Source organism: Diadema setosum, chromosome 6 (assembly GCF_964275005.1).
Source record: "Diadema setosum chromosome 6, eeDiaSeto1, whole genome shotgun sequence".
In the NCBI taxonomy this organism is placed as follows: Eukaryota; Metazoa; Echinodermata; class Echinoidea; order Diadematoida; family Diadematidae; genus Diadema; species Diadema setosum.
The window spans coordinates 846,863-872,717 of record NC_092690.1 but is presented as its reverse complement, the minus strand read 5'-3'; the positions used below and the strand labels follow the sequence as shown (position 1 = coordinate 872,717).

Here is a 25,855-nt window from a genome sequence, read left to right as displayed (position 1 = left end):
GGCAATATTGGATGGAGAGCTTTTTTTTTTCTTCTGGTTGTGCACAAATCATGAGTGGACTCCCATCATGATATAAAATGAAGTCCTCGGGACCGGCAGTTTTCTTTTGTTATATGGAAATTTCATTATAACCAAACAAATAAACAGTTAAAAATAATGGAGCCGATAATGTTGCGACCATTTTTACCTCGTTGTAACCGGAATTTCGTTATAACAGTGTTCGTTATAATGGGAGTACACTGTACAAGATAATGGTAAGTCCAAATCCAGTCGACAGCCGGAAAATGGAAGATGGATAATGTTCCTATACCTTCATCATTATTCCACTTTACTATTCTCTCATTTCACTCTCAATCTTCTCTTCTTTTTTTGTCCTTCCTCTCCCTGCCTTTTTCCTTCATGTTTCTTTTTATTCTTCCTTCTCTTCTATTCATTCTCTCTGGTTCATTTTCCCCTCCATTTCTCTTTCCCCTTCTCATATTGAATCCTTGTTTTCTCACTGTATGCTATACTACTATCAATACTTCTACTTTTGCTTCTACCGTACCTACTACTATCCCCTCTACAGCTCTATATCTATACAACAAGAAATCTAATACTACGATTATACATCCACCGATATTACCAGTACCACTATATCACTACTACCACTTTTTCTATAATAACCACTTCTTCTAATGTTTTGACAGCCATTTCAAACTATTAGCACTACTACTACTACTATACTATTTCTACAACTAATGATACTTTTTTTTTTACTGATAATGTACTATACTGATTATATTTGATGTTATGTATCAAAGCAAATGATGTACTAATACAACTAATACTACACTCCCAGATTTATTGCAGTATATTGTAATCATTTTGCGTTTCACTCTCCGAACCTAGCAGGTCTTCTACTACAAGAATTTCTGAATACATTGCATGTACACAACAAAATTTACAAGGAGAAATTAGGTGAAAGGGATAAGTTTTACCGAGTTCCCAAATATTAATCTATGTTTAGAAGGTCATGTTATGACACTTATGGGTTTAGACGGACTTGTCTTCTCCCGGCTAAAATGAAAATCATTCGATTGATTTTTTTTTTTTTTAATCTAATGCATTTATTTCATGAAGCTGTGTATCTTGATAAAAGTCATGTTTTATGATTTTGTCCTCGCATGTAAATCATAATCTTTTTGCTTTCTTTTAGCCCACAGTTCAAGTTCAAGTTCAAGTTCAAGTTCAAATTTATTTCATATTTCCATTTTCTCAATGATGACATTACAGAATTATTGACAACAAAACAAGAGTACAAAATATATACAATCATGTCTTTTGATTGTAGAAGAAGAAGAAAAAGAAAATATACTTGACACAAATGTACATGGTCACATCGTATGAAAATGTCACTAGTAAGTATAAGAAATATGATGGGGCCTACATAAAAGCTTTAAAGCTTGTAAAACTGTAGGTTCCCAAGTTCATAGGCATATAATTTTACACGGAGAACGGATATGTTTGTCTTGACCAACTAAAATTACACCAGTACAAAAAATCGATGAGTAATAAAGTAATGAACCACATAGATATCGCACAAACCAGACTGCATACAAATCTCGCAGTGTTTGAATAACAAAAATGCTATATTATTAAAAGATGTATCGGTACCATGAAATCACTTAAATAACTTGGTGCTGCGGACAAGGACAAAAGACTGGGAGCATAAAAATGTTGCTAAAGGCTTGGTAGTGTGTATCCACTAAGTAATAACTGTTTTAATTTGCGTTTGAAGGTGAATAAAGATAAGGAAGAAGTGATATCTAGAGGGAGATCATTCCAATATCTGGGTCCAATTGTCTTCTTTGCAAAAATAGTGCGAGTACGGGGAAGGTGATAGGCGTCACTCTGCATGGCGAGTGGGATAACAGTGGATAGAACGATTCCTTTTGAACATGTGGATAAAAACAGATGGTAATTCATTAGTTGTTAGTTTATACATGAAAATTCCGAGATTGTAATAAAATAAGTCTGAAATTTTCAGAATTCTGTTTTGATGGAAAAAACAATTGGTATGGGCAAAATATCCGGCGTGGTTTATAATTCTTATTGCACGCTTTTGAATACGGAGAAGGGAATCTAGTAATGAGTGAATTGCATTTCCCCACGCCAAAATTCCATAATTAAAGTGTGGAGATATTAAACAAGAATATATACTCTGCAAAATATGAACAGGAAAGGAATGTTTGAGCTTATTCAAAATCCCAATATTTCTAGACAAAATTTTACTTACAAAATTAACATGAGTTTTCCAGGATAATTCTTGGTCAATCCAAAGCCCTAAAAACTTTGTTTTATTAACCTGCTTTAAACATAAATCATTTATTTTGATATCATATGGAAGAACATGCAAAGAATTACTAAATACCATATAATGAGTTTTTTCTATGTTCAAGGATAATTTGTTCGCATAAATCCAGGATTGCATGGACCTGAGCTCAGTATTCATCATATTTATTAATGCATTAGGGTCTCGATGTGAAAAAACAAGCTTGTGTCATCGGCGAAACAAATGAATGACAAAATTTGCGATGATTTTGGAAGATCGTTTATGTATACGATAAATAAAAGTGGGCCCAAGAGGGAGCCCTGCGGGACTCCACATGAAATAGGCTTTAATTGGGAATCATGCCTATTGATATTAACAAATTGCTTTCTTTCTGTTAAATAACTCTTAAACCATTCTAAGGGGGTCCCGCGGATCCCATAGTGACACAATTTATAAAACAAGATTTCGTGATCTATCGTGTCGAAAGCTTTAGAAAAATCAAGAAAAACTCCAATTGTATGTTCAAAACTATCTATAGCATGAGCTACCTTGTCTATAAAAGTAAGTAAAGCATGGGTTGTGTTGTAATGTTTTCTAAAACCAAACTGAGAATCCGACAGAATGTTATGATTTGTGAGAAATTTTAATAATCGTGTGTAAACCACCCTTTCAAGAATTTTAGAGATTGAAGTCAACAAAGAAATTGGTCGGTAATTATTAACCAAATCTTTCTGTCCCTTCTTAAAGATGGGGACAACTTTTGCGACCTTCATCTTATTGGGGACTTTGCCATTAAATAAGGATTGATTGAAAATGTATGTAAGAGGAGTAATGATTTCGTTTAAAACATTTTTTAAAAGAAAATGTGTAATTCCATCGTATCCTGAACTTTTTTTATCGTTCAAATTCTTAATAATATCTATAATTTCTTCTTCAGCAATAGGTTAAAAAAATATTGATTGAGAATTCCTATTACCTAAGTATCTATAGAATTCAGTTGATGATTTCGGGATTTTACTGGCAAGATGTGGACCAAGAGTTGCAAAATAATCATTGAAAGATTCCGCCATATTGACCGGGTCGTTAATCTGGCGGCCGTCCACTGAAATATATTTAGGAAGATCAGTATTGTTTTTATGTTTGAGCGCCTCATTAATCACCTTCCACGTACTCTTCACATCAGATTTATATTTAACAAATTGTCGGGAAAAATAATTTCGCTTGGCTATACGTATTAGCAATTAGTTACAGTTAGCAATAACAATAAAATAACATGAATGAATAAATAGATAAATAAATGAATGAATGAATGAATGAATGAATGTATGAATGTATGCATGCATGAATGAGTGTCCGTCACAGGTATCGTCTACTTCATTCACGTTTTAAGCATTCCCTTCATCTCTCTGTTCCCATCATGGCAGGTACGGACTATGATTATTCTGAGTGGTTCAGCAGCCAGTTTTTCCAGGACATGGGGGGAGAAGAGTCTCCAGCAGTGTCCGCCTCTGGCCCACCAGGTAACCAGCAAGGTGGAGGGGACAACCTGAAATATTCTTTTCCCCATACTATTCAAGCGAAGAAGAAAGGACTGATCTAGCTTTTACGTTTATATATTTATGCACATACTTACATTTTACGTTTACCTTACTTTTACGTTTATATACATACTTACACACGTACACATACATAAGATCTCACTCATATCAATATCAATATTTTCATACATGCATAGCACTGGGTCCAGCTGTATGGAGGCAGTGGTAGAAAAATATTGTGTACTAAGCAATGTCTGAAGTAAAGCATGCGATTAAAAGGGATTAGAGATAGTTGAAAACAGACACAAAAGTTAAAGTTGTCTCCTTATTAAAGGTCGAGTGCCTCCTAAATGTTAATATGACCATAGTAAAAGTATCTTATGAAAGTTGTATCCATGCTGGGAGAGTGGGCTTCTTTGGTATGTATTATCTAACATGATTCTATTCTGTTTTGAATCGTATTGTAAATGTTACCGCTGTGTAGATGAAACCCCTACTCCATTCCCTCCACTGCCCTCCTCTGCAGATCTAATCCCAGAGATGTTTTCTGATCTCGAATTGCGCATGTAAAGCGCGCATGGGATGGGGTTGAGGCTATCCATAGAGCGCGTGAAAATCCGTCGCGACGCCTACCGATGACACCTGTTAGATATTGAATAAATTCTATATCGATTGCTTATGGCGCCGGAAACGTTACCAGAGGATTGCATGCTAAAGCAATAGGTAATAAACGCAAATTATGGAATCTGTAATACAAGACCAATAACATGAATAATGATTTAGTTAGAAACAAGTAAGCATAACTTAATAGCTCCTTAACCCTTTCTTTGCTTATGAGTCGAATAAACCAGTTCGGAGATCCACTTTGCGCATGAGCAGAAAAAAAGGTAATTTGTACCAACAGTCGTGTTGGTTTTTAAATTCACTGAGATAAGCTGCATCTGTGATGTAATTATTATTCATGTAATCCATATAGATGCTGCTTGCCAGCACATCCACCTGACAGCAAAAGTGGTATTTTGCAATATCAATAGAAAGAGATTGTTAATACATTTAATGCAAAATAATGAAACGGATGCTTTCCCAACGTTAATTGATGGATCATTCTGGTCATCTGGTCTACGCAAGTCCATTCTTTGTTTGAACAGGATTTGATGAATCCCATACATAATAATAATAGTAATTATAATGATATAGTTGATATTTTTAGAGCCCCTTTTCCGCTGGATACAAAGCGCTAAAACATTCTTTAAAGCATATCATATGCATTATGTCTTTCTAAAAAACGAGTGATGGGCCCATAAACAACTGAGAAAAAAAGAAAGGTCATTCGTACCAAGGTGCCCGTGAGCTAATTCCGAGCTGGCTTATCTGAGTCAAATATGCACGAATTTCATACGCATCCCTATGGACGGGCATGCTGTGGGGAACAACAGGGGAATATTCTAACTGTATTATACGCCTCATGATAACATTACAACTTGCTCCCATAAAACATTATGAGACACAAAGTTCTCTTCGAATAAATCCACTCTTCTCATACTGGTTTAGACGGGATTTGTTTGTTTGTTTGTTTGTTTGTTTGTTGTTTGTTTGTTTGTTTGTTTGTTTGTTTGCTTGTTTGTTTGTTTGTTTTTTGTTTGTTTCATGGAGCTCAAAGTCACCAACAACGACTTGTCTTGCATTCCTTCGTATTTCTTCCTGTTTTGTATGTTTCCACGTGAACAGCGACATCAGCCCAGACTTCCTCAGCCACCCAAGGTGGGTCGTCCGAGTCGCCAGACTATTCGCCCGACTCAAGTAGCCAGTTACATGAACTCTTCTCCTTTGTTGGCAGTTCGTGGGACACCTCGCAATTTGACTTCTACACCTACGACTGGCAGGGTGTACAGGGTGATGTCATTTATGTCGTTACTTTGACCATGATCGTTGGTTTGATCTTTTTGTTCCGATGTGTTTTTTATTTTGTTTTTATTTCTGAGTCTTTGTTTCTTTTTCTCTAAACTATAGCAAATAGTGGTTTGGGAAATGTCAGAAATTTGAAACATACGCACATGCACCAACTACTATATTCATATGTATATCTATGTGTCTACATGTGTGTCTAACTTTACACAAGTCTTTAAAATGCGATTGTTGCCGGTGAATTAATCCCACCCGCTTATCACTGCTTATCAAACTCACAAACCTAGAAAAGAAAGAAAACCTAAATGAGCAAACGTGTATATATTTAATGAAAAGTAAGGCATGAATGTAATATAATGTATTCAACTGTTTACTTTCTCTCTCGCCATCTTTTTCATTCTAAAGTACCTAGGCGAGATAAGATAGTTTTGGTGGATTTCCCTTCTGAAAGCACAGTGCCTATATATAGACGAACTTCATATTAAAAAGACGCATCATTGTCGAGTTTGAAAAAGTAGTGTAAGCTTCTTTTTGAATTATGCAAACTGCCCGTATGGCAGTGTATGTGTTCAGAGATTTTCTATTTCCCCTTCTCTTCCAGGCTGAATAAGGCGCCAACGCGTGTTTCAATTTGCCAGTCTTCTTTTCGCTACACCTCTAGAATTTGTACGATTTGTTATGATTTTATCCAAAGGAAGTAGCGACTGGCAGGGGATTGTCGAGCAGTCACGTGACCCCGATTTCTATGACGTGCGAAGTTTGTTGAACCCATCACTGGATGAGCTGCGGGAATACGGCCATCAGCCCGAGGACCTCATCCTACAGTGCTCCTTCGATCGACGTAATTGCAGCTACAAGTAGGGACTGTATACTGCTTGGATATTTGGATTAATTCGGTTGCTCTTTGTGCTCGTTTGTCTATACTGGTAGAAATTATTTAGTAGCGAATTGATTGCTGTGTCACCATTCGAGGGATTTTTTTTTTCATTCTCCTCTTTTGCTTCTTCGTCTTCCATGTCTTCACCAACTTTTTACCTCTTCTTTTTCTCTTCCTTCTTCGTTTTCTTCTTTCTCTTCATCTTTTTCTTCTTTCTCTTGGGCACGTCCTTTCTTTTCTCACTTTCCACTCTACAATTACTATGCCGGATTCTGTCTTGCAAAGTCTAACAAACCGACATGAATCAGAAAAGAAGAAAAACAGAGAGGCGCTCCGTTCACTATTAATGACATCAACATAATGAGGTAGCCTTTTGCAAAGGCAGCTCGCTATAATTTGAGGACACGCACACTGTTGACAGACACAGCGCGCGAGCGGAGAGCGGAGAGGGTAGCTCGCTAACGTGTCCTCAAATTTTAACAAGCTGCCTCTGCAAAAGGCTATAGTAATGAGGTTGCTTGTACCCAACTTGTACTTTGAATTCAAGACTTCGATAAGATTGAAGATGATTACAATCATCATTCCATGCGGCTGTAGATGGCAAGACACAGACATGTTGAATAAGGTGGGTTGTGTTTTCTACCGCATGTTGCCATCGTGGCCAAACATGTTGAGACTCCAAACATTCGCAACACGTGATAAGGAAAATATTCTTTATCCCTTTTTAAGTTTTCATTTAACTGGGTATTTCTACCCTGGCTTGTAAAAAAGGTGATGGAACCATAAACTAAGAATATGACGCTTGCAATAATATCTGTATCAGCATCAATCGCCTTTTGGATTGCAATTGTTCATCCATAAACCCCAGGAATTTCACCATGTGGCAGCATGGAGACTACGGCAACTGTTTTACATTTAATGGCGCGAACCCCGCAGACAAAGCCAAGATAGCGAGAAAAACGGGCAGAACTGGTGCACAGTATGGTGAGTTTGTCATTAATTTTGCCCTACTCATGCAGCATGTGTGTGTATTTTTTACAGAGAAAACACTATAAACAGTACTATTAATATTGCATTTATTCAACACAAAGAAAGCAACATGAACAAGTCTGTCATAAACATGACGATCTTGAAGAAATTACTTGAGTATGTGCAATATGCCTCGAGTTCGGCTCTGACTCCCGATAATATATTTGTTTGTATTGCTTTTTATTTGCTTGCTTGTTTGCTTTCTTATCTTCCAAAGGACTGCATCTCACATTGTTCGTGGAGCAGCCTGAGTATATTGGCTTGCTGTCCACGGATTCTGGCGTGAAAGTCTCCATTCACCCGCCCACAGTGCAGCCGTTCCCAGAAGACGACGGTATAACAGTGTCTACGGGTCAAAAGACCTCCATTAGTCTGAGAGAGGTACGTCTCTTACGTGTTGAAGTTCACTGATCAAATCATATCAGAATTCTACTGTGAAGAAAACGATTTGTTGATTTTGCTAATGGGGATTAGGATTATTGAGCGACTATCAAGGTGATGACGTCATAGCCCCATTTGACTTGATTTGTGCGATTTTCAGCCGGGTGGTCTCCTCATTATAGTTCGCTAGCTAAACATCGCGATATAGACACTTAACATTATTCCATACTGCTAGAGTTTCTAAGAAAATCAATCTTACTAGTTAACAAAGGCTAAGTAGAAGAGACATGTGGTTGTGTGAACACTATCTTATATAAACACGTACACACATTATATGTGTGTATTATATATATATATATATATATATATATATATATATATATTACAATAATAGATGTTATAATATATGGTATATGATAATGATTAAATGCATATGTATGCATTTATAACGAACGTAAAGAAATGTAACAAGAATTCGCTTTGGCAAGAATGGTCTTGGGATTCCTTGATGATATGCAATTTATGATACAAATTTACTCAATATAAAGAAAAAAAACGAAGAGGTTTGGAAGCAGGCTGCTGAAATATTTAAATAAGGCATGTGTATTAACTTTTTTCATTTTGTTTCGCTTTACTATCATTTCTTTTACATTGATTTATTTTGTTTTGTTTTGCTTCGTTTTGCTTTGCTTTGTTTTATTTTCTTTTGTTTTGTTTTGTCTTTTCCCAGGTCAACATCACTCGCCTGGGGGGTCGATATGGCGACCCGTGCACCAGAGACGGGACGAACACGAACTTCACGGAGATGGCCGAGTTTTCGTACAGCAACAGAGCGTGTTATAAAATGTGCCTTCAGAAGACTCTCTTGGATCGCTGTAAGTGCATTACAGACATCAGACTCATCAACACAACCCAGTGTACCTCCCTCAACTCGACACAAGGTATCATGGCTTTATCATGATTTGGTCTATCAGTCCATCGTCACTGCATTATAACTCATGCCATCACCTTTTACTATACAAGTGGCTTTTGTTGTAATCTTAGTACTGGTGTAATGATTTTATAATAATGAAAATGATGATGACAATGATGACGGTGATGGTAGTAGCAGTAGTGGTATGGTAATAACAATAATAATAATGATAGTAGTAGTAGTAGTAGTAGTAGTAGTAGTAGTAGTAGTAGTAGTAATAATAATAATAATAATAATAATAATGTAAGTGTATAGCGCAACTTGTCAGTTAATACAAATATTCACAGGCGCAAGCAGCTCCCACAATGTCACATCATTCACAAAGGTGCAGAATATCAATGATGATAATAATGATTATAATAATAACAGTAAAACAATGTAGATTTTCCATCTCAATTTTGTATTCTTGCCACTCAATAAGAATGAAAAGGATTCAAATACACAATACTGTGATAGGCCTGATAAATCCTCATTCGAATTCCGTGTCGTTCAATTCAAATTCAACAGCTATTTCAAAGCGGTCTAGCATATTTGTGTAGGAGCATACGATTTAAGATCTGAACATTCAAATTCATTAATGTCTCCCACAATGTCCTTCCGAAAACATCTTTCAATGACTCAACCGAAGTTAACAAAAGAATATTTCTTTTCACCTTCACTTCAAACACATGCCACAAAATTAACGCGTTGAAGTTTAGAACATTATTGAGTAATCGTCATGAAACAATCATAATGAAGATTAACAAGTAAAGGTTTCTAGATCCGAAGCAAGCAAGCACAAATTAATAAGCCTAAATAAGATCGGACAGACGTTGAATATTTGATATAATTTCGGAAACGCAACAAATTATAAAGTGTCTATGCAACGAAGTGAATGCTATTATTTCCTGTGAGAGAAAACGTATTAACCCTATAAAGCCCAAGGGGGGGGGGCACATTGTGCCCCCCCCCCTACCAGATTTTCGTTTGCCACTCCTTCGCCCTTAATCTGACTCTGACATCACGTGTCACGTGATGTCAGAGTAGCGGCAACGCATTTCAGGAAGCTCCCGAATATACTCAAGATTTTGGTGGAATTACGCTAAATTTCTTCAAAAATACCCACAATATGGATGTGAGGAAAAAAGACTACAATTTTCGACCTCACACAGCCACCAAAAAGGCGTCAAATACGTCCATTTCGAGGAAGGAAGCAACTCAAGGTGTGGCTAAGCAAGCTTTTACAAATGGCGCCACATTGACACAGGCACCTACAGGAGGCGCCTGTAATCTCGCCGACGTCTCCACTACGTCCAGTGCCAGCGATGTTTCGCTGATAGAGGCCAGTGGCCAGCCGGTCGCTGCCCTCTCAGTCCCACCTGAGCTGTCTTCGTTCATGAAAGAAATGAGAAGCATGTTCATGAACTTCACCACGCAAGTAAACTCGAAACTTGATTCTGTCGTCAACGAAATTACAGTGATGAAGGCTGAACTTGCAAGAACGAAACAAACCGTCTGTGAATTGGAGACTGGATTGACGGATGCATCTGATCGACTGCATGATGTTGAAAATGACGCCATTCCAAGTATGCGAAACTACATCGACAGCAAAATTGCTGAGCTTGACGAAAAACTCACCCTAAGCGAGATACACGACAGAAAGCAGAATCTTCTCATTTACGGAGTGTCGTGCAAACCAAACGAAGATATCCATGAAACAGTGAGTGACGTCTTCTGCCATTTCCTGAACATCACCCAGCAGGATGCTATGCGGATTCCGCTCGTGGCCGTCCATCGACTGCAACAACCGAAGCGAGGCACTGCCGGGAGCACCTCGGACCTCCAGCCGCCTGCCATCATTGTACGTTTCGCTCGGATGATCGACAGAGACCGGGTCCTCAACGCTTTCGAGCACCGACCCCGTCAACCGCGCCAGCAACCGGCCCCTCCAGGAAGCGACCAAGTCATCACCCCGACCGCTTATAGCAGAGTGTCGATCCGCACAGATTTGCCACCTAAGATGAAACGCGAAAGGGGCAGACTAGCATCAATAGCCTACAATCTTCGACGAAACAACAACCTTTCTACGAGAATCAAGATATCCGGCACACAAATCCAGCTCCAAACTCGGAAAAAAGTCAGAAATGGAGGAATACCTGAAAGCTGGGCAAGATACACGGAGTAATCTTCCTGTCATGTAACGTATACATCCCATTTTTCAGCATAGTCAGTCATGGTCATATTGTTTTTCCTCCTTATCCATTGTTAGCATTCGAATTCTCAACAAAATATATATTCTTCACATTTCCTCCGATATTTATCTCAAAGAAATATTAATATATTGACAAAAGATGCAGAATTATATTTCCCTCTCTTTTTTTTTGGCTGGGATGTTGATGATACTAAAAGTGTATTTGCAAGATAAAATAAGTTTTTTTTTTATATTGTTGTTGGTTCTTGGTCTGAGCAACAGAAAACATCTCAGATAAGCCGTCACATGAAGTCTGTATTAACTACCGAAAACACAAAAGTTTTAATCCACTGAGCTAGCACGAAAGCGACCATACAATATTGATTCAAAGTTATAGTCTACAGACCACCATGATGAATTGAACGTGAAAGCCACCTATATGTAATGGTGGCTGTATGCGTATTACAGCTATGAGTGTCCTTCCTCCTTCTTTCTTTCTTTTTTTTTTGGGGGGGGGGGGGGGTAGGTGAATGATCTGTTTACAAAACAGTCCCGAAATGTGATTATATAAACTTCAGTAACAATTTACGAGTATTCACCTACTTCCCTCATAATCTGTGTGTATGAAATTTAGAATGCATTTGCAATGTGTGAAATTTGAAGACTGCTCACATCTAAAGTGAATTGTAAAGGACAGAAGTTACTTTTCTGTCACACCTGCATATATTTAATCCAGGTACTTGCCCGATACTTTCCTCATGGGGCAACCATGAAACCTAATTGTTATTTTTTTTTTTATTGGGTTTTACATATTTTTGTACTCTTAATACCGATAAATTTGTCAAAGTATTTGTGTACACCAAACTTTACAACACCTCGAAGTCCCGCAATCCCTTTTCACCCTCACATGGCCACCTTCCCTAGCACCCCAGATAAGAGCTGATTCATATACATTGAGAAACGCATTTCTGACCTTTTTATTTAATACATAAGTTTACTTATTTTCAAAAGTAAATATTCTTAACTTTCGCACACCAGCTGTGAGGACGAGGAAGGGAAAGTATAGCTTGTCAGGACTGTGTTGTATGCAAGAGAGGGCAATAGTTCAATCTGGGGAGTGTGACCAGCAAGTACGCCTTTATCTCTACTTACTTCATTGTACATTGTTTTGTTTTGTTTTTCTAGAGGGGGGGGGGTTGAACTCCACTCACCTTCCTACACTCACCTTCCTTCTGTACACACATGTAGTATGTCAGCCGTAACTACGCCGGAATTTTTTATGTAACAGTCCTCATTCAAATGCGCTCATACACTCACATCGTATACAATGTTATTCTCCCGTCCACAATGTCATTCTCCCCTACACAATGTTATTGCAGAATTGTATTTTATTCTTATGCTGGGATGCTGATGATACTGAAATGTATTTGTCAGATAAGATAAGTTTTGATGTTGGCATTTGTTTTCGTTCTGAGCAACAGAACACCTCTAAGAAAAGCTCACACGAAGTCTGTATTATTTACTGAAACCGCGAGGGTTTTAGTCCACAGCATCTCTTTCATGTGCCTTCACATATTTGTGTACTCTGAATACCCATAAATCTGTGAAAGTACTTGTGTACACTAAATTCTAATTCACTTCGAAGTTCTATAATCCCTTTGCAGGTGTGTGGTATGTACGGAAGGACAATAGTTTTGGTTGAGTGTGAGCATCGAGTACGCCTTTATCTATTCCACATACATCGTACTTTTTCTTGATTTGAACTCCACTCACCTTCCCACACAGTCGCTAGAATTAGAGATTGGCATTTTGTACACACAATCATGTAGCATGTCAGCTGTAATTACGCCACTTATGTAACAGTCCTCATTCAAATGCGCCCGTACACTCATCAGTGTACACAATGTTATTCTCCAGTTCACAATGTCATTCTCCGCCCGTACACTCATCAGTGTACACAATGTTATTCTCCAGTTCACAATGTCATTCTCCGGCACACAATGTTATTGCAGATTTGTATTTTATTCTTAAGCTGGGCACCATGGTGAAAGGAATAGAAAGCCACCAATGTAATGGTGGCTTTATGTGTATACAGCTATGAGTGCCTTTTTTTTTTGGGGGGGGGGGTGATCTGTTCACACTTTTGTACCAGTAACATTAACTTGAAAATCAGTTCCGAAATGCATGTATAATAGACGAAATATTTCATTATATATAAAATTATGGGGGTTTTTTTCAACTTAAATGTGATTATGTAAACCTCAGCAACAATTAACGAGTATTCACCTACTTCCCTCATTTGTAACATATGAAATTTGAATCCAGGTAGCTGTTCACATTATTGAATTGTAAGGAGCAGAAGTTATCTTTCTTAATATCTGCATCCTCCCGTTTATTATACTTAATCCTGGTATTTGCCTTGTACTGTACCCTCATGGGGTAACTTTGGAACCTAACTTTGGTCCTTTTTATAGTGTGCCATCAATTACTTTTGTATTCTTCATACCCATGAAATTGCTAAAGTATTTGTGTAAACCATACTTTAATTCACCTTGAATTTTTGTAATCCTTTTCACCCTCACACGACCACCTTCCCTGGCACTCCAGAAAAGAGCCGATTCTTACACATTGAGAAACGCATTTCTGACATTTTTATTCAATACATAGGTTTGCTTATTTTCAAAACTATATACTTCCAATTTTCACACACCAGCATTAATCGCTGTAAGATTTGTTGAGTGTCATTGAAGGGTGAAATGGTGAGGGGATGAGGAAGGGAGAAGATAGCTTTACAGGTGTGTTGTATGTTTGAGAGGACAATAGTTCTGGTGAAGTGTGAGCATCAAATACGCCCCTTTATACTTATACATTGTAGGCCTACTCTGTTTCGGATTGAACTTCACTTACCTTCCTACACAGATGTTAGAATTATAGGCTTGCATTCCGTTCACACATGTAGCATGTTAGCCGTAATTACGCCACTTATGTAACAGTCCTCATTCAGATGCACTCATACTCTCTATAATCAGCGTACACAACGATATTCTCCCCAGTCATCGTCCTCCAACATGAATGTTAACAACTGGTAGTTTCAGAAATGTTATTTTAACTTATGTCCATACATGGGCATTCGGAATGCAGAATGCCGAAGTTTTGTAACCACAGTGAATAATTTGTTCTCTTTCCAAGATGCTTACGATTATCTAAATCACACAAGAGAGTGTTACCAACGAATTTAAACCACTGCGTGAGGTTGCCAAGCAACTCTTTTTTTCGGAACTTATGTCAATTCCTCACATCTATTCTTTTCATTATTATTATCATTGTGTAATTTCCTTGGTATCCACAGGCCATCTGGAGCCACCTTTCATGTCACTTGCCGATAATGTCCTGACATACTTGTATAGTTTGTTTTGTATACGTTGACTCTGGTTCCCAGTAGACACAGCCTTTTTTTCTTTTTCTCTCTCTTTAGTTTCGCACATTACAGACATTCAAGATGTCAAACTCATCAGTACTGCCCTCTACGGGTGCCTTCGTGGACACAAGCAACGGACATCACGTTCACCCTTTGATCCACAATACAAAAGACACAGCATTCAATTCAATTAATGATGATGACTTTTTTGATACGGCCGGGCCTTCTTTGGCAGAACTTGAAGCAAATGCCACTCAAAATGATACCTTTTTTGATGATTATGTTTCAGATAGTTTTAATTCATTGTCGCAAGAATTTGAATATGATTTTGACATAGAAAACCAACTTCAAAGTCCATCTTCTGAATATCTCACTCTCAACCAGTTTAATAATGTTGTTAAGGAGTATGATGATACCACCTTTTCTCTTATACATTTCAACATTAGAAGTGTTAATAAACATTTTGAAGAATTGCAGTTGTTTTTTAATAAACCCATCAGGCAAAAATTCTCAGTGATAGGTTTGGCCGAAACCTGGCTTTCCCAGGATTCAAGTCTTCCATACGCTCTCGACGGATATGATTTTGTAGTTAACAACAGGCAACATAGGGTGGGTGGGGGCGTTGCGTTATACGTTTCACAAATGTATGATTATGTAGTTCGTGATGAGCTTAACAGCATGACTGATTCGATTGAATCTCTTTTTATTGAAATATCCGTTCCTGGCAGTAAGAATATTATCATAGGTGTAGTATATAGACCTCCAAATGCAAACACTAAATCATTTTTAGATTATTTTTCGGATTTGGTGAAGAACCCAATTTTTCTTCACAAAAAATGTTTCATAATGGGAGATTTCAATATAGACTTATTAAAACAAAATAATATGTCACAAGATTTTTTGGAAATATTTTTATCTGCTTCTTTTTTGCCTTTGATATCTAAGCCCACACGAATAGTTAATGAATCTGCCTCCCTTATTGATAATATTTTTTGTAATATTCTTCCTCCTCCCGATTCCCTTATACTGCTTTCAGACATAACAGACCATTTCCCCATCTCTACTAGTTTCTCTTTAAATGATACTATTGATAATAAATATGGTTGTTTATTGAGACGAAGAATCACTCATGAAAATATAGCCAGTCTAGGTGCTAGTTTAGACATGACAGACTGGTCTTGTATCTTTGATACAAATGATGTAAATTTGTCTTTTGAATACTTTATGCAAAAGTTTCTTCGACTCTTGGATATCCATATGCCAAAACGTAGACAAAAACAATCTGATTATACAAAAATACCTAGGCTCCCATGGATCTCTAAATCACTTTTACGTTCAATAAACAGAAAGAATAATTTATATTATAAATTCAAAATGAAACCTACTGAGCAATCGAAACTTAAATATACTAGTTATAAAAATACGTTGACGAAAATTATGCGCATGGAAAAGAGAAAATATCATACCAAGCAGTTATATTTGTATAGGCACGATATGCAAAACACATGGAAGGTTTTAAAGCAAGCAATGAATATATCAAATGATAAATGTAGTATTACTAAAATTAGGTTTGAAGATGAAATCATTGAAGATTCTCATCAGATTTGTAATATTTTGAATAATCATTTTTCTTTAATCGGGGAAAATCTTGCAAGCAATATACCCCATTCAACGAAACATTTTTCTGAATTTTTAGGTCCACCAAATTCTAGTTCAATGTTTCTTAGTCCAACATATAAGCAGGAGATAATTAATATTGTTTCAGATTTTAGTTCTAAAAAAAGTGCTGGACATGATGACATCAGTAATTTTCTTTTGAAGGGGGTAATATCTTCAATTGCGGATCCTTTAGCTCACACATTCAATTTATCTCTTTCCAATGGCATTGTCCCTGAGAGCATGAAAATAGCAAAAGTCATTCCCTTGTTTAAAAAAGGCGACAAATTAGATGTTAATAATTACCGACCGATTTCTTTGTTATGTACATTGTCCAAAATTCTTGAAAAAATCGTTCATAAAAGAACTATTACTTTTTTAAAATTCAATCATATACTTTCAAATTCTCAGTTCGGATTTAGAGAAAAACACAGCACAACACATGCATTATTAAGTTTTGTAGAAAAAGTGGCACACGCTATTGACAGAATCTTCGCATCTAATAGGTTTGTTCCTGGACTTCTCCAAGGCCTTCGACACCATTAATCATGATATTTTACTTGATAAATTACATCATTACGGAGTGCGTGGGAAGGCCTTGGAGTGGTTCAGGAGCTACCTCATGAACAGGAAGCAATATGTCTCTTTGAATGGGTATAATTCACAAATGTTAAATATCAAATGTGGGGTCCCACAGGGAAGTTTATTAGGTCCGCTTTTGTTTCTCGTTTATATAAATGATTTTTGTAGGTCATCAGATGTTCTTTCCTTTATTCTCTTTGCGGATGACTCAAATTTATTTTTTTCGCACAATAATCCTCTTACTCTTGTAAATACAATAAACTCTGAATTAGAAAATGTCGCCCAATGGATAAAGGCAAATAAATTATCTCTCAATCTTCAAAAAACAAAATATATGTTTTTTAGCAACTCTATAGAGAAACCACCTGTTGACGTTGTTTTTGATGGGACTCCACTGGAAATTGTTTCCCATATTAAATTTCTGGGAATAACGGTTGATAATAAGCTTTCATGGAAATTCCATATTGATAGTATATGTAAAATTATTTCAAGAAATATTGGTATAATCAACAAGGTTAAATTTTGTCTTCCTTTGTCGTCCCTTATTACATTATATTCATCTCTCATATTGCCGTACTTAAATTATGGTATTCTTGCTTGGGGAAATACATATCAAACATTCTTAGATAAATTACTTTTATTACAAAAGAAGTCACTCCGTATTATATGTCATACTGCATTTCTGTCTCATACCGACCCGTTATTTTTTGAAAACAAAATATTGAAAATCAAGGATTTGTATCTGTATAACCTAGGACAATTTATGTTTAATTATGATAAAAAAAATCTTCCAAATATATTTGAAACAATGTTTCCAAGAAATCAGTCCGTTCACAATTACCCAACAAGGCGTTCGAATGAGTTTCATTTGCCCTTTTTCAGAACTCTGCTGGCTCAGAACACCTTTATTTACGATGGGCCAAAGGTTTGGAACTCACTTCCTAATGATATTGTAACAGCACGAACTTTGAATTCTTTCAAGAATAAATTGAAATTATTTTTATTGAAATCTTATAACATATTACCGGACTAGGTTTGTTTCATTAGCTCAATTAAGTTATCACTTATCTTATATATATATATATATATATATATGCATTAATCATTACACATCAAGTATTTTCTATCATGAGAGTAAAATAATCTGTCGAATATACGTTCTCCTTAAATATGACAGTCATCGAACAATGCATCATTGTGTCTATTCTTTGTTTTCTTTGTTTTAATATGTCCGCTCTTTTGTAGTTTTTCGGGTATATGTACCCAATCCGTATATTCACAATATCATTCAAGGGTGCGTCTTATTACTCCTATACATCCTGGAAATCTGTTTGCTTGTGTCCACGATGGCGTGTGTTGCAGTTTCATTTTCTTTTGTTTCCCGTTTCTCTTTTTTTTTTTTCCTTCTTTCCTGTTTTTTCATTTCATGTCAGTTGACATTGGTTTCTTTGATTTTGTTTCATATATTTGTTTGTAGTTTCATGAAGCCATTATTTGCTTTTTATGTATTTCTGAGGGTCCCATATCGTACAAGCTTGGCTTTTTAGTCGGACCCTCCATTTCCATTCCCATCCGTGTAATATGCATATGTATATACCTTATAAATGCAATTATGTCGTTAATCATCATCACATGTATCTTGTTGATGTACGTTTATCGAAATTACTACAAATTTGTTTTGTTTATGCATTGAACATAATTTCTCCTTATTTAATGGAAATGAAAATAAAGTTGAACTTGAACTTGAACTAATCCAATTTCAACCAAATTTGGTGACTTTTCCTAAAATCTTATTGCGAACATTTTGATATATAATTTAGCTATATTTGATGTTGCTGGTTGCCATGGCAACCATAAACTGACAACCATGTCAGTCAGATTTTGCATGTTTTTTCTGTTCCCATTTCATTTCACACCATTACAGTGTATGAAATGGGTGTTTCTTGTCTGAAATTTGTTGAAGGAGCAAAATTTGAAGTAATTATGGTCCTGGAAAGTTTTTCTTATTATTTCCTTTGTTTTTATGTGACAAAGGCATAAAACAATAGATATAATAGAGATAATTGAAAATAATAATGTTTTCTAAAGATTGCCCCTTATATTTTGAGTTATTTTGATTGCTTCACCCAAGTTATGCCTCTAATATCATTAGTTTATCATATTATCAATTTGCAATCTCAAAATTGCAGTATTATGCAAATATGAAATGTCATAACTATACATGTACCCATCCCAAACATTTCATCTCAGGTCTCATAATGTATCACTATGTTGATATGAAAAGCGCCCCCATGTGGTGACCTTGAGAAATTTCAACCATAACAAATAATGAAATTCAACTTGCTTATTATTTGTGGCAAATATGAAAATGATTGGTCTATAATAAGACATATATAATGGGGATAAAGAAATTATACAGAAAAATCATGTTTTCAGCATATTTCCTTTGTATTTCTTTATATTTTGGTAAATAGCGCCCTCCATTGGTGACCTTGTGAAAATTCAAATGCACGGTCATGTAGAGTATGAGTTACTCTACCCACGTGCCAAATATGACGATGATACATCAAATAATAAAAAAGTTATTTAGGGGGGGGGCACAATGTGCCCCCCCCCCCCCCTTGGGCCTGCGAGGGGTCAAAATAGCTTGGGCTTTATAGGGTTAAAAGAACCTACTAATAAGCTTTTAAAGGATTGGGGTCTCAAGAAAAAGCAAAAATGGAGGTGTATAGACTGAGGGAAATTAACAGCGACATTCAATTAATGCCTGTACGTAGGAGTTAGCGTGAACATAATTCACACTCATCATAGTAAGTATTATACCTGCACATCTTTCATATACATGATTTCTTGTTGCAGAAAGGTGCCTGCAGCTGGTCTTGTATCTCTACGAAACGAACACACTGGAATGTGCCTGCCCGATCTCTTGCAGGTATACATAATGCATGGACCCTAGAAATAAAATAACTGTCTACTTAGAATGTATAATAGTGCGTGAGAAATTTTGTCAGAATAAATTGTTCCATTGTTGAGCGTTGCCGTGCAGGTAATTCAATGAGGGAATGCATTTAAAATGTCGATACAGGTAGAGGCCAGACTTCAGCATAACGTAAGAAGGAGACTCTCACAGAAGAATACTCATAGTTTATTGTCAGTATCAAAACACATGTTACAAGTACTCTGCATGTATCAAGTATTCTGAAATACATATCACAGATCAGAAATCTGGTAAATCCGTAACATTGTCATCGTTATTATTTTATTATTATTATTACTATTATTATTATTATTATTATTATTATCATTATTATCATTATCATCATCATCATCATCATCATCATCATTACTAGTATCATTATTATAATTATTCTTATTCTTACTATCATCATCATCATCATCATCATAGTATAAAAATAGTAATACTACAACACAGTAGTAGTAGTAGTAGTAGTAGTAGTGTAGTTGTGTTCATCACTAATAGTCGTAGTATACCAATGATATTGCAATAAGTTATATTCCTGAAGCGTTTGTCGTCACGTCATGGGACTCAAGCCATTTCAAGACATGTATAACGTATGCAACTTATACAAACATATGACTGAGACGATAATGATCATACAAAATTAATCTTATACTTCTGTTGGCAGAATTAGTACTTAGGAAGCCTATGAGAACCTGTGGCTTGAATGAAACATGTTCTTCGATTAATCGGGAACTTCGCTTTGATAATCGGGTAAGAATTAAGAGATTACGGTGAGAGAAGGTTTTGCGTTAGGAGAAAAAGTTACCATGATAGTGATCGTTGTTACCACATCGAATCGTACCGTTGACTCAAACCTGTACTTACGGCCTAATGTCTGTCTTGATCCTTTATATTTCAACAGTGAGATTATGTATCGTCCGAATGCATTTGCAGCACTTTGGCCAGCGGAGAGGTACGAGGTGAGTATACAGGCTTATAACATCATGTATTATGATTGTTCATCACCCAGACGGTTCTTTTCAGAGGTGATCACGCTGTCAATGTAATGCAGAAGCAGTTTTGATATCCATTATTTTGTTCTTCTGCATGGATACTAAATAAAACTGTATAATTCTGATTCGATTGCGTCTGATAAGATAAGGGCTAGGAAAATATTACTAGAAATTACGCAAGATGATAATCCTTATTTAGTTCGCTGAATAAATCGTTTCAGATCATTATTTCAGCATTTCTTTTCTGAGAATTGTATTTTGTCGGTCATCTAATAATATGTATTTCGATTCATGAATGTTTGATGATGATAGTATGTAAAAAGAAAATCAAATCAAATCAAGTCTAGACAAATCATTTCATTTACATTTTTATACAGTTTTGATTTTTTTTTTAAAGACTGTGTTGATAGTGTGGATAGTGTGGGATAGTGTTGATAGTGTGGAATAATGAAAGGTAATATTTTTCCTCTCCGTTTTCCTCCTCCACCTTTACACACACAAACTATAATCCCTGTACACGAACACACACACACACACACACACACACACACACACACACGCTCTCCAGGAACATCTAGCGCTCCAGCTGATAAAGATTAATGAGAAGGCTGCAAGAACTTTGAACAACACAGAACTGTCCAGGTAATGTTCCAGTTGATATAGAAAAAGCATATTCAGCATCACATTCTAGAAATTTGTTTCGGCAATCTGACACTTGTGTCAGATCATGAATGCTTTCTGGTTTTAACCCGTTCCATACGGGAACCTCGTGGCCTTTGTACTAAGTCTATGTTTTGTTTTGTGTTTTTTTTTTTGTTTTGTTTTAAAGAATATTTTATTCTTCATCAATGGGAAACATAACATACAAACAAATTTATACAAAATTCTCTGGACCAATTTCATAATCCTTTACATCAATAGATACAAAATTTATACCAAAACTTTACATCAGTTTAATATGTTTTGATACACTCTGATACATTTTTTTTTTTTTACAATCCATATACACAATCCATGTATAGACGTCTCTTCTTTTCTAGTTTTACACTACTAATCCCTCATTCTCTTAACAATTTTATTCTTTCATTACATTATAAATTCTATTAACTAAATCACTTACCCAAAAAATAATTTCTTTTCAGCTTTCATTCAATCCAACCTAAAATATCAATATCCATTGAGGTTTATTGTTAAAAAAAAAACAACCCCCTCCCTCGCAACCCCCCCCCCCGACCACTCTATACCCCCGCCCATTCTCCCTCTTACTACCCCACCCCCATTCCCCCATCCCCCTTCCAAAACCCCCATCACAACAAAACCTCAAAGGCAACTGAAACCTGCGTGTCCTGACTTCAATACGAGTGCGTGGAAAAGGCATTTCCTGGTGGATGTGCAGCAGACCCTACTCTATTAAATAAACGCAAAACAAATTACTGAATCCAGAATTCAGTATATGGAACGGGTTAATAAGCACCACCTGTGTATTACATTTCATTGAAATATCTCATTGAAATAATAAGACAATCAAACAAATCATTACATTCAATGGTCATCAACAGTAATTGTGGAAGAAAAAAAAAGATGTGGGGTTTTTTTTTTCGTGGCATGGAGATTGCTGTAAATGGACGTCTGAAAGACGTATCCCTCCTCCCTCACAAGTTTAAAAAAAAAAGGAAAAAGGTAAATGTGTATGTAGCACGTGTACGAGGTGACTTTCACAAATCATGATTTCTGTGGAAACGCGTATCCCGAGGCGTTTTATTATAGGCCATATTTTTTTAATCAATTTTTCCTTGAACTTGTATCAACAACAAAAAAAATGTGCTTAGGATATAAAATCTCATTTGAGTTGAATTGAATTGTAAGAAGACAAAAATGGTAACTATAATAGATACAAGTTTACCATTACAATACTACTATAAAATTATCAAGAGAAGAAATAGCAATAAGAACATGACGTGCCCTATAAATTTGGGAAAATCAACAAGGCAACTTAAATGAACAAAATGAAAAAGATTGAAAAACATGTCAAATGGCAAATCTAGAGGCAAAAAAAAAAGACTTTGTTCGCACCTTGAATGAAAGAACAGATTGTATATTAACATTTATTTGAAAGTTGGATGTACGTTCCAATTCATCGCAACTTTACTTGACCTTATTGAGATGTCATGGACTTCTGCTAAAACAAAAAGGGAAACTTGCATTTATTTTGGGGTCTGATATTGCATGACTCATTACGAGTAGATTTTCACAAACATCAGACATTGTTTAGATCAATTAATTTCGCTACATATTTCATCACGTCCAGAAGAGGGAAAATATGCAAGTTAATGCAATTGTTGGTGTTACGACTGTCTCAAATATATTGATCAATTACATATTCTTTTTGTTACAGGAAGAACCTTGTCAACCTTATCGTATACTTTGAGGAGCTGAACTACGAACTTAACTTACAAGTTGCTACTAATTCGGTGAGTGTTTCAAAGAGACCAGACTCTCTACTCATAACGAAAGTTTACTCCGTATTCAAGTTTGATTTTGGTAAAACAAGAAGTGGAATTAACAGAAGTTAAGAAATCTTCTAACGGACGAACCGGTCTTCTGCCACATAATACACAGATATGCAAATTAAAGTGACGATGTGATAGTCTTTGGTGCCAAATATTTTTATAGATTCATTTAATATTCTTTATGTTATAAACTCTACAGAAGAAGATTTTATATCCGTCGCATATTGGATCTTGAGTTGTGAAGGTTAAGAAATGATGACATGATGGCTAACAGGAGGGTCGTTAATTTTCCGATATCTTAAAAAGAAAGGCATGAGCTTAGGATTTTTAATGCATAGTAATAACAGATTATTTATTCTGTGAGATATGGACCGTGATTTCTTCATCTCCTTTTCTGTTTTTGCCTTTGTGGTGAAGACCAGCGGCAGAGTAGCTTGAAAGCACTGAATTAAATTGCATTGAATTGAATTGAATTGAATTGAATTGATTTGATTTGATTTCCACATCATGGGGTGGAACACCATGATCAGCAGAGCTGGTTTCCATAGGGTAGGAACAGATTCTTATCTATTACTCTCATATATTAACATGTATTTTTTGTTCTCTGAATTATACATTATTATCAATAAGTACGTTCACAGTCCTGGAATTCATTCGATTTCTTAGACGTGATGGTGTGTCAAGAAATATAAGTTCACATTTTTTTTTCTTATTTACAATTAATAGTTTGTTATCGAATAACCAGTGTGATACCGAAACAAGATTTTCATTTGAGCGTTTAACAATGTCCTCGGGTTTCTTTGCAAAACAAAATAAACATTTGTGCCATCTACGTAAAGTGACAGTTCACTATGCTTAACAAAAGAAGGCAATTCATTCACATATTATTGGGAAAAAGATGACAGGTCCAATCAGGGATCCGTGTGGCACCCCATACAGTTTATACTTACCTAATCTGAAACGAAACCATTTACATGTATAGATTGTGTCCGGTTCGACGAATAATCTTTAAACCCATCTTATCATAGCGTTTTAATCAAAGCCATATACATATGCATGTATATATATATATATATATATATATATATATATATATATATGTAGTTTGTGAGTTAATGTAAAATGGTACCAAAAGCCTTTAAACCAATGATTATTTCCAAACAATGTCTAGAGTCAATAGCATCAAACCATTTTTTTTTCTGTTACATTTAGCAATGCATATTGGGTAGAGTGCTTTGGACAAAAGCCAAACTATTTATTTGTAAAGATGTTTTTTATCAATCAAGTAAGTCTGACGTTGGTCATAAGCAACTTTCTCTATGATCTTGGCGAGAAACGGGGTAACAGAAGTAGGTCTAATTACCGATATCATCTTTGCAGCTTTCCTTGTGAATTTGAGTATCACGATCATATCCTTTCATTCACCTGGTATTGTGGCATTTTGTATTGGTATATTTTTAGAAAAGTTAGAGGGGGAGCTATCAAAGATAAGTTGATGCATCTCGTAAGATTGGCCGGTATGTTGTTGTTGTTGCTGTTGTTTTGCTTTTTTTTTTGATACAGTGGGATTTATCTTATACCTCCTTTCTATATAATGGTTTGTTCAATCCGTGATACTATTACTCTTGCTGTCTCTTAATTTCTGTGCTTCGTTTACATAGTCTCTACCGCATTATTTCTTATGCAAATCTGCTGAAGCGGGGGTATTTTCTCAGAGACAACTACTACAACTAACTCTTTAATATAGGCCTCAAAGGTTAATAATGATATCGAGTCTAAACACTTCGTATTTTACCTGCTGGTTTGTTATCAAACTCGTCATCACTTTCTCCCAATCCCTCCCAGATCGCCAGTCTGTTGGGTAATTTGGGCGGTATCCTTGGTCTCTACATCGGCATGTCATTCATGTCCATTGGCGAGATCATTCTTCTCTTTGGCTGCATCTTGCAAATCCTCGCCAAGAGAATCCGCCGACAGCCCACATCGCCGACGGAAGAGGCGAAGGAGAGTCCACGCGCCGACGCCGCTGACGAGGAGCAATCTAAGCGCGACAATTGTCGCCGCGTGCTGATCGCGCTGATCGTGGCCGTCCTCCTATTAATCATCGCTGCGGTGGTGTGCCTTGTCGTGCTTTTTGTTCGAGGGACAATAGTCTTCGCCTTTTGATTGACTCTCTGGGATAACAAAGCGATCAATTGTGATTATAAAAGCAGAGGAGGACATGTTGTAGGCCCTTTATCATGAAGATTTAGTTCTCTGGTTAGCTGTCGCAATGAATTGATTTCGGCTGACTTGAATTTTTCTGGTTACATTTTGAACATCCTTTTGAGCGCCAAGTTAACCATGTTATAACACAAATCGATTTATTTTACTTAATCATAATCTATATTGCCTAACTTACAACGAAAGTATGCATTCATGATAGTGAACACAACCTGGATATTTATGTTCTTTTTCCCGTTTTTCCTTTTCCATTTTTATAAAAACTGTCACTTATTCATGCATTCAAGATACCATAACAACTCCC

At 36.2% G+C, this 25,855-nt stretch overlaps 1 protein-coding gene across 1 annotated transcript in view; it reads left to right on the top strand.

The window, feature by feature from the left end:
• LOC140230120 (epithelial sodium channel subunit alpha-like) overlaps window positions 1-25,494 on the top strand; it is a 31,600-nt gene extending 6,106 nt beyond the window's left edge. Inside the window, exons 4-14 of the mRNA XM_072310318.1 lie at window positions 3,739-3,834; window positions 5,581-5,745; window positions 6,452-6,614; window positions 7,503-7,618; window positions 7,881-8,044; window positions 8,775-8,985; window positions 19,703-19,775; window positions 20,728-20,785; window positions 21,387-21,460; window positions 23,214-23,289; window positions 25,174-25,494. Of these exons, the coding sequence (XP_072166419.1) occupies window positions 3,739-3,834; window positions 5,581-5,745; window positions 6,452-6,614; window positions 7,503-7,618; window positions 7,881-8,044; window positions 8,775-8,985; window positions 19,703-19,775; window positions 20,728-20,785; window positions 21,387-21,460; window positions 23,214-23,289; window positions 25,174-25,494 (1,517 nt within the window). The remainder of the gene's footprint in view (window positions 1-3,738; window positions 3,835-5,580; window positions 5,746-6,451; window positions 6,615-7,502; window positions 7,619-7,880; window positions 8,045-8,774; window positions 8,986-19,702; window positions 19,776-20,727; window positions 20,786-21,386; window positions 21,461-23,213; window positions 23,290-25,173) is intronic.
• Window positions 25,495-25,855: the final 361 nt, after the last annotated feature.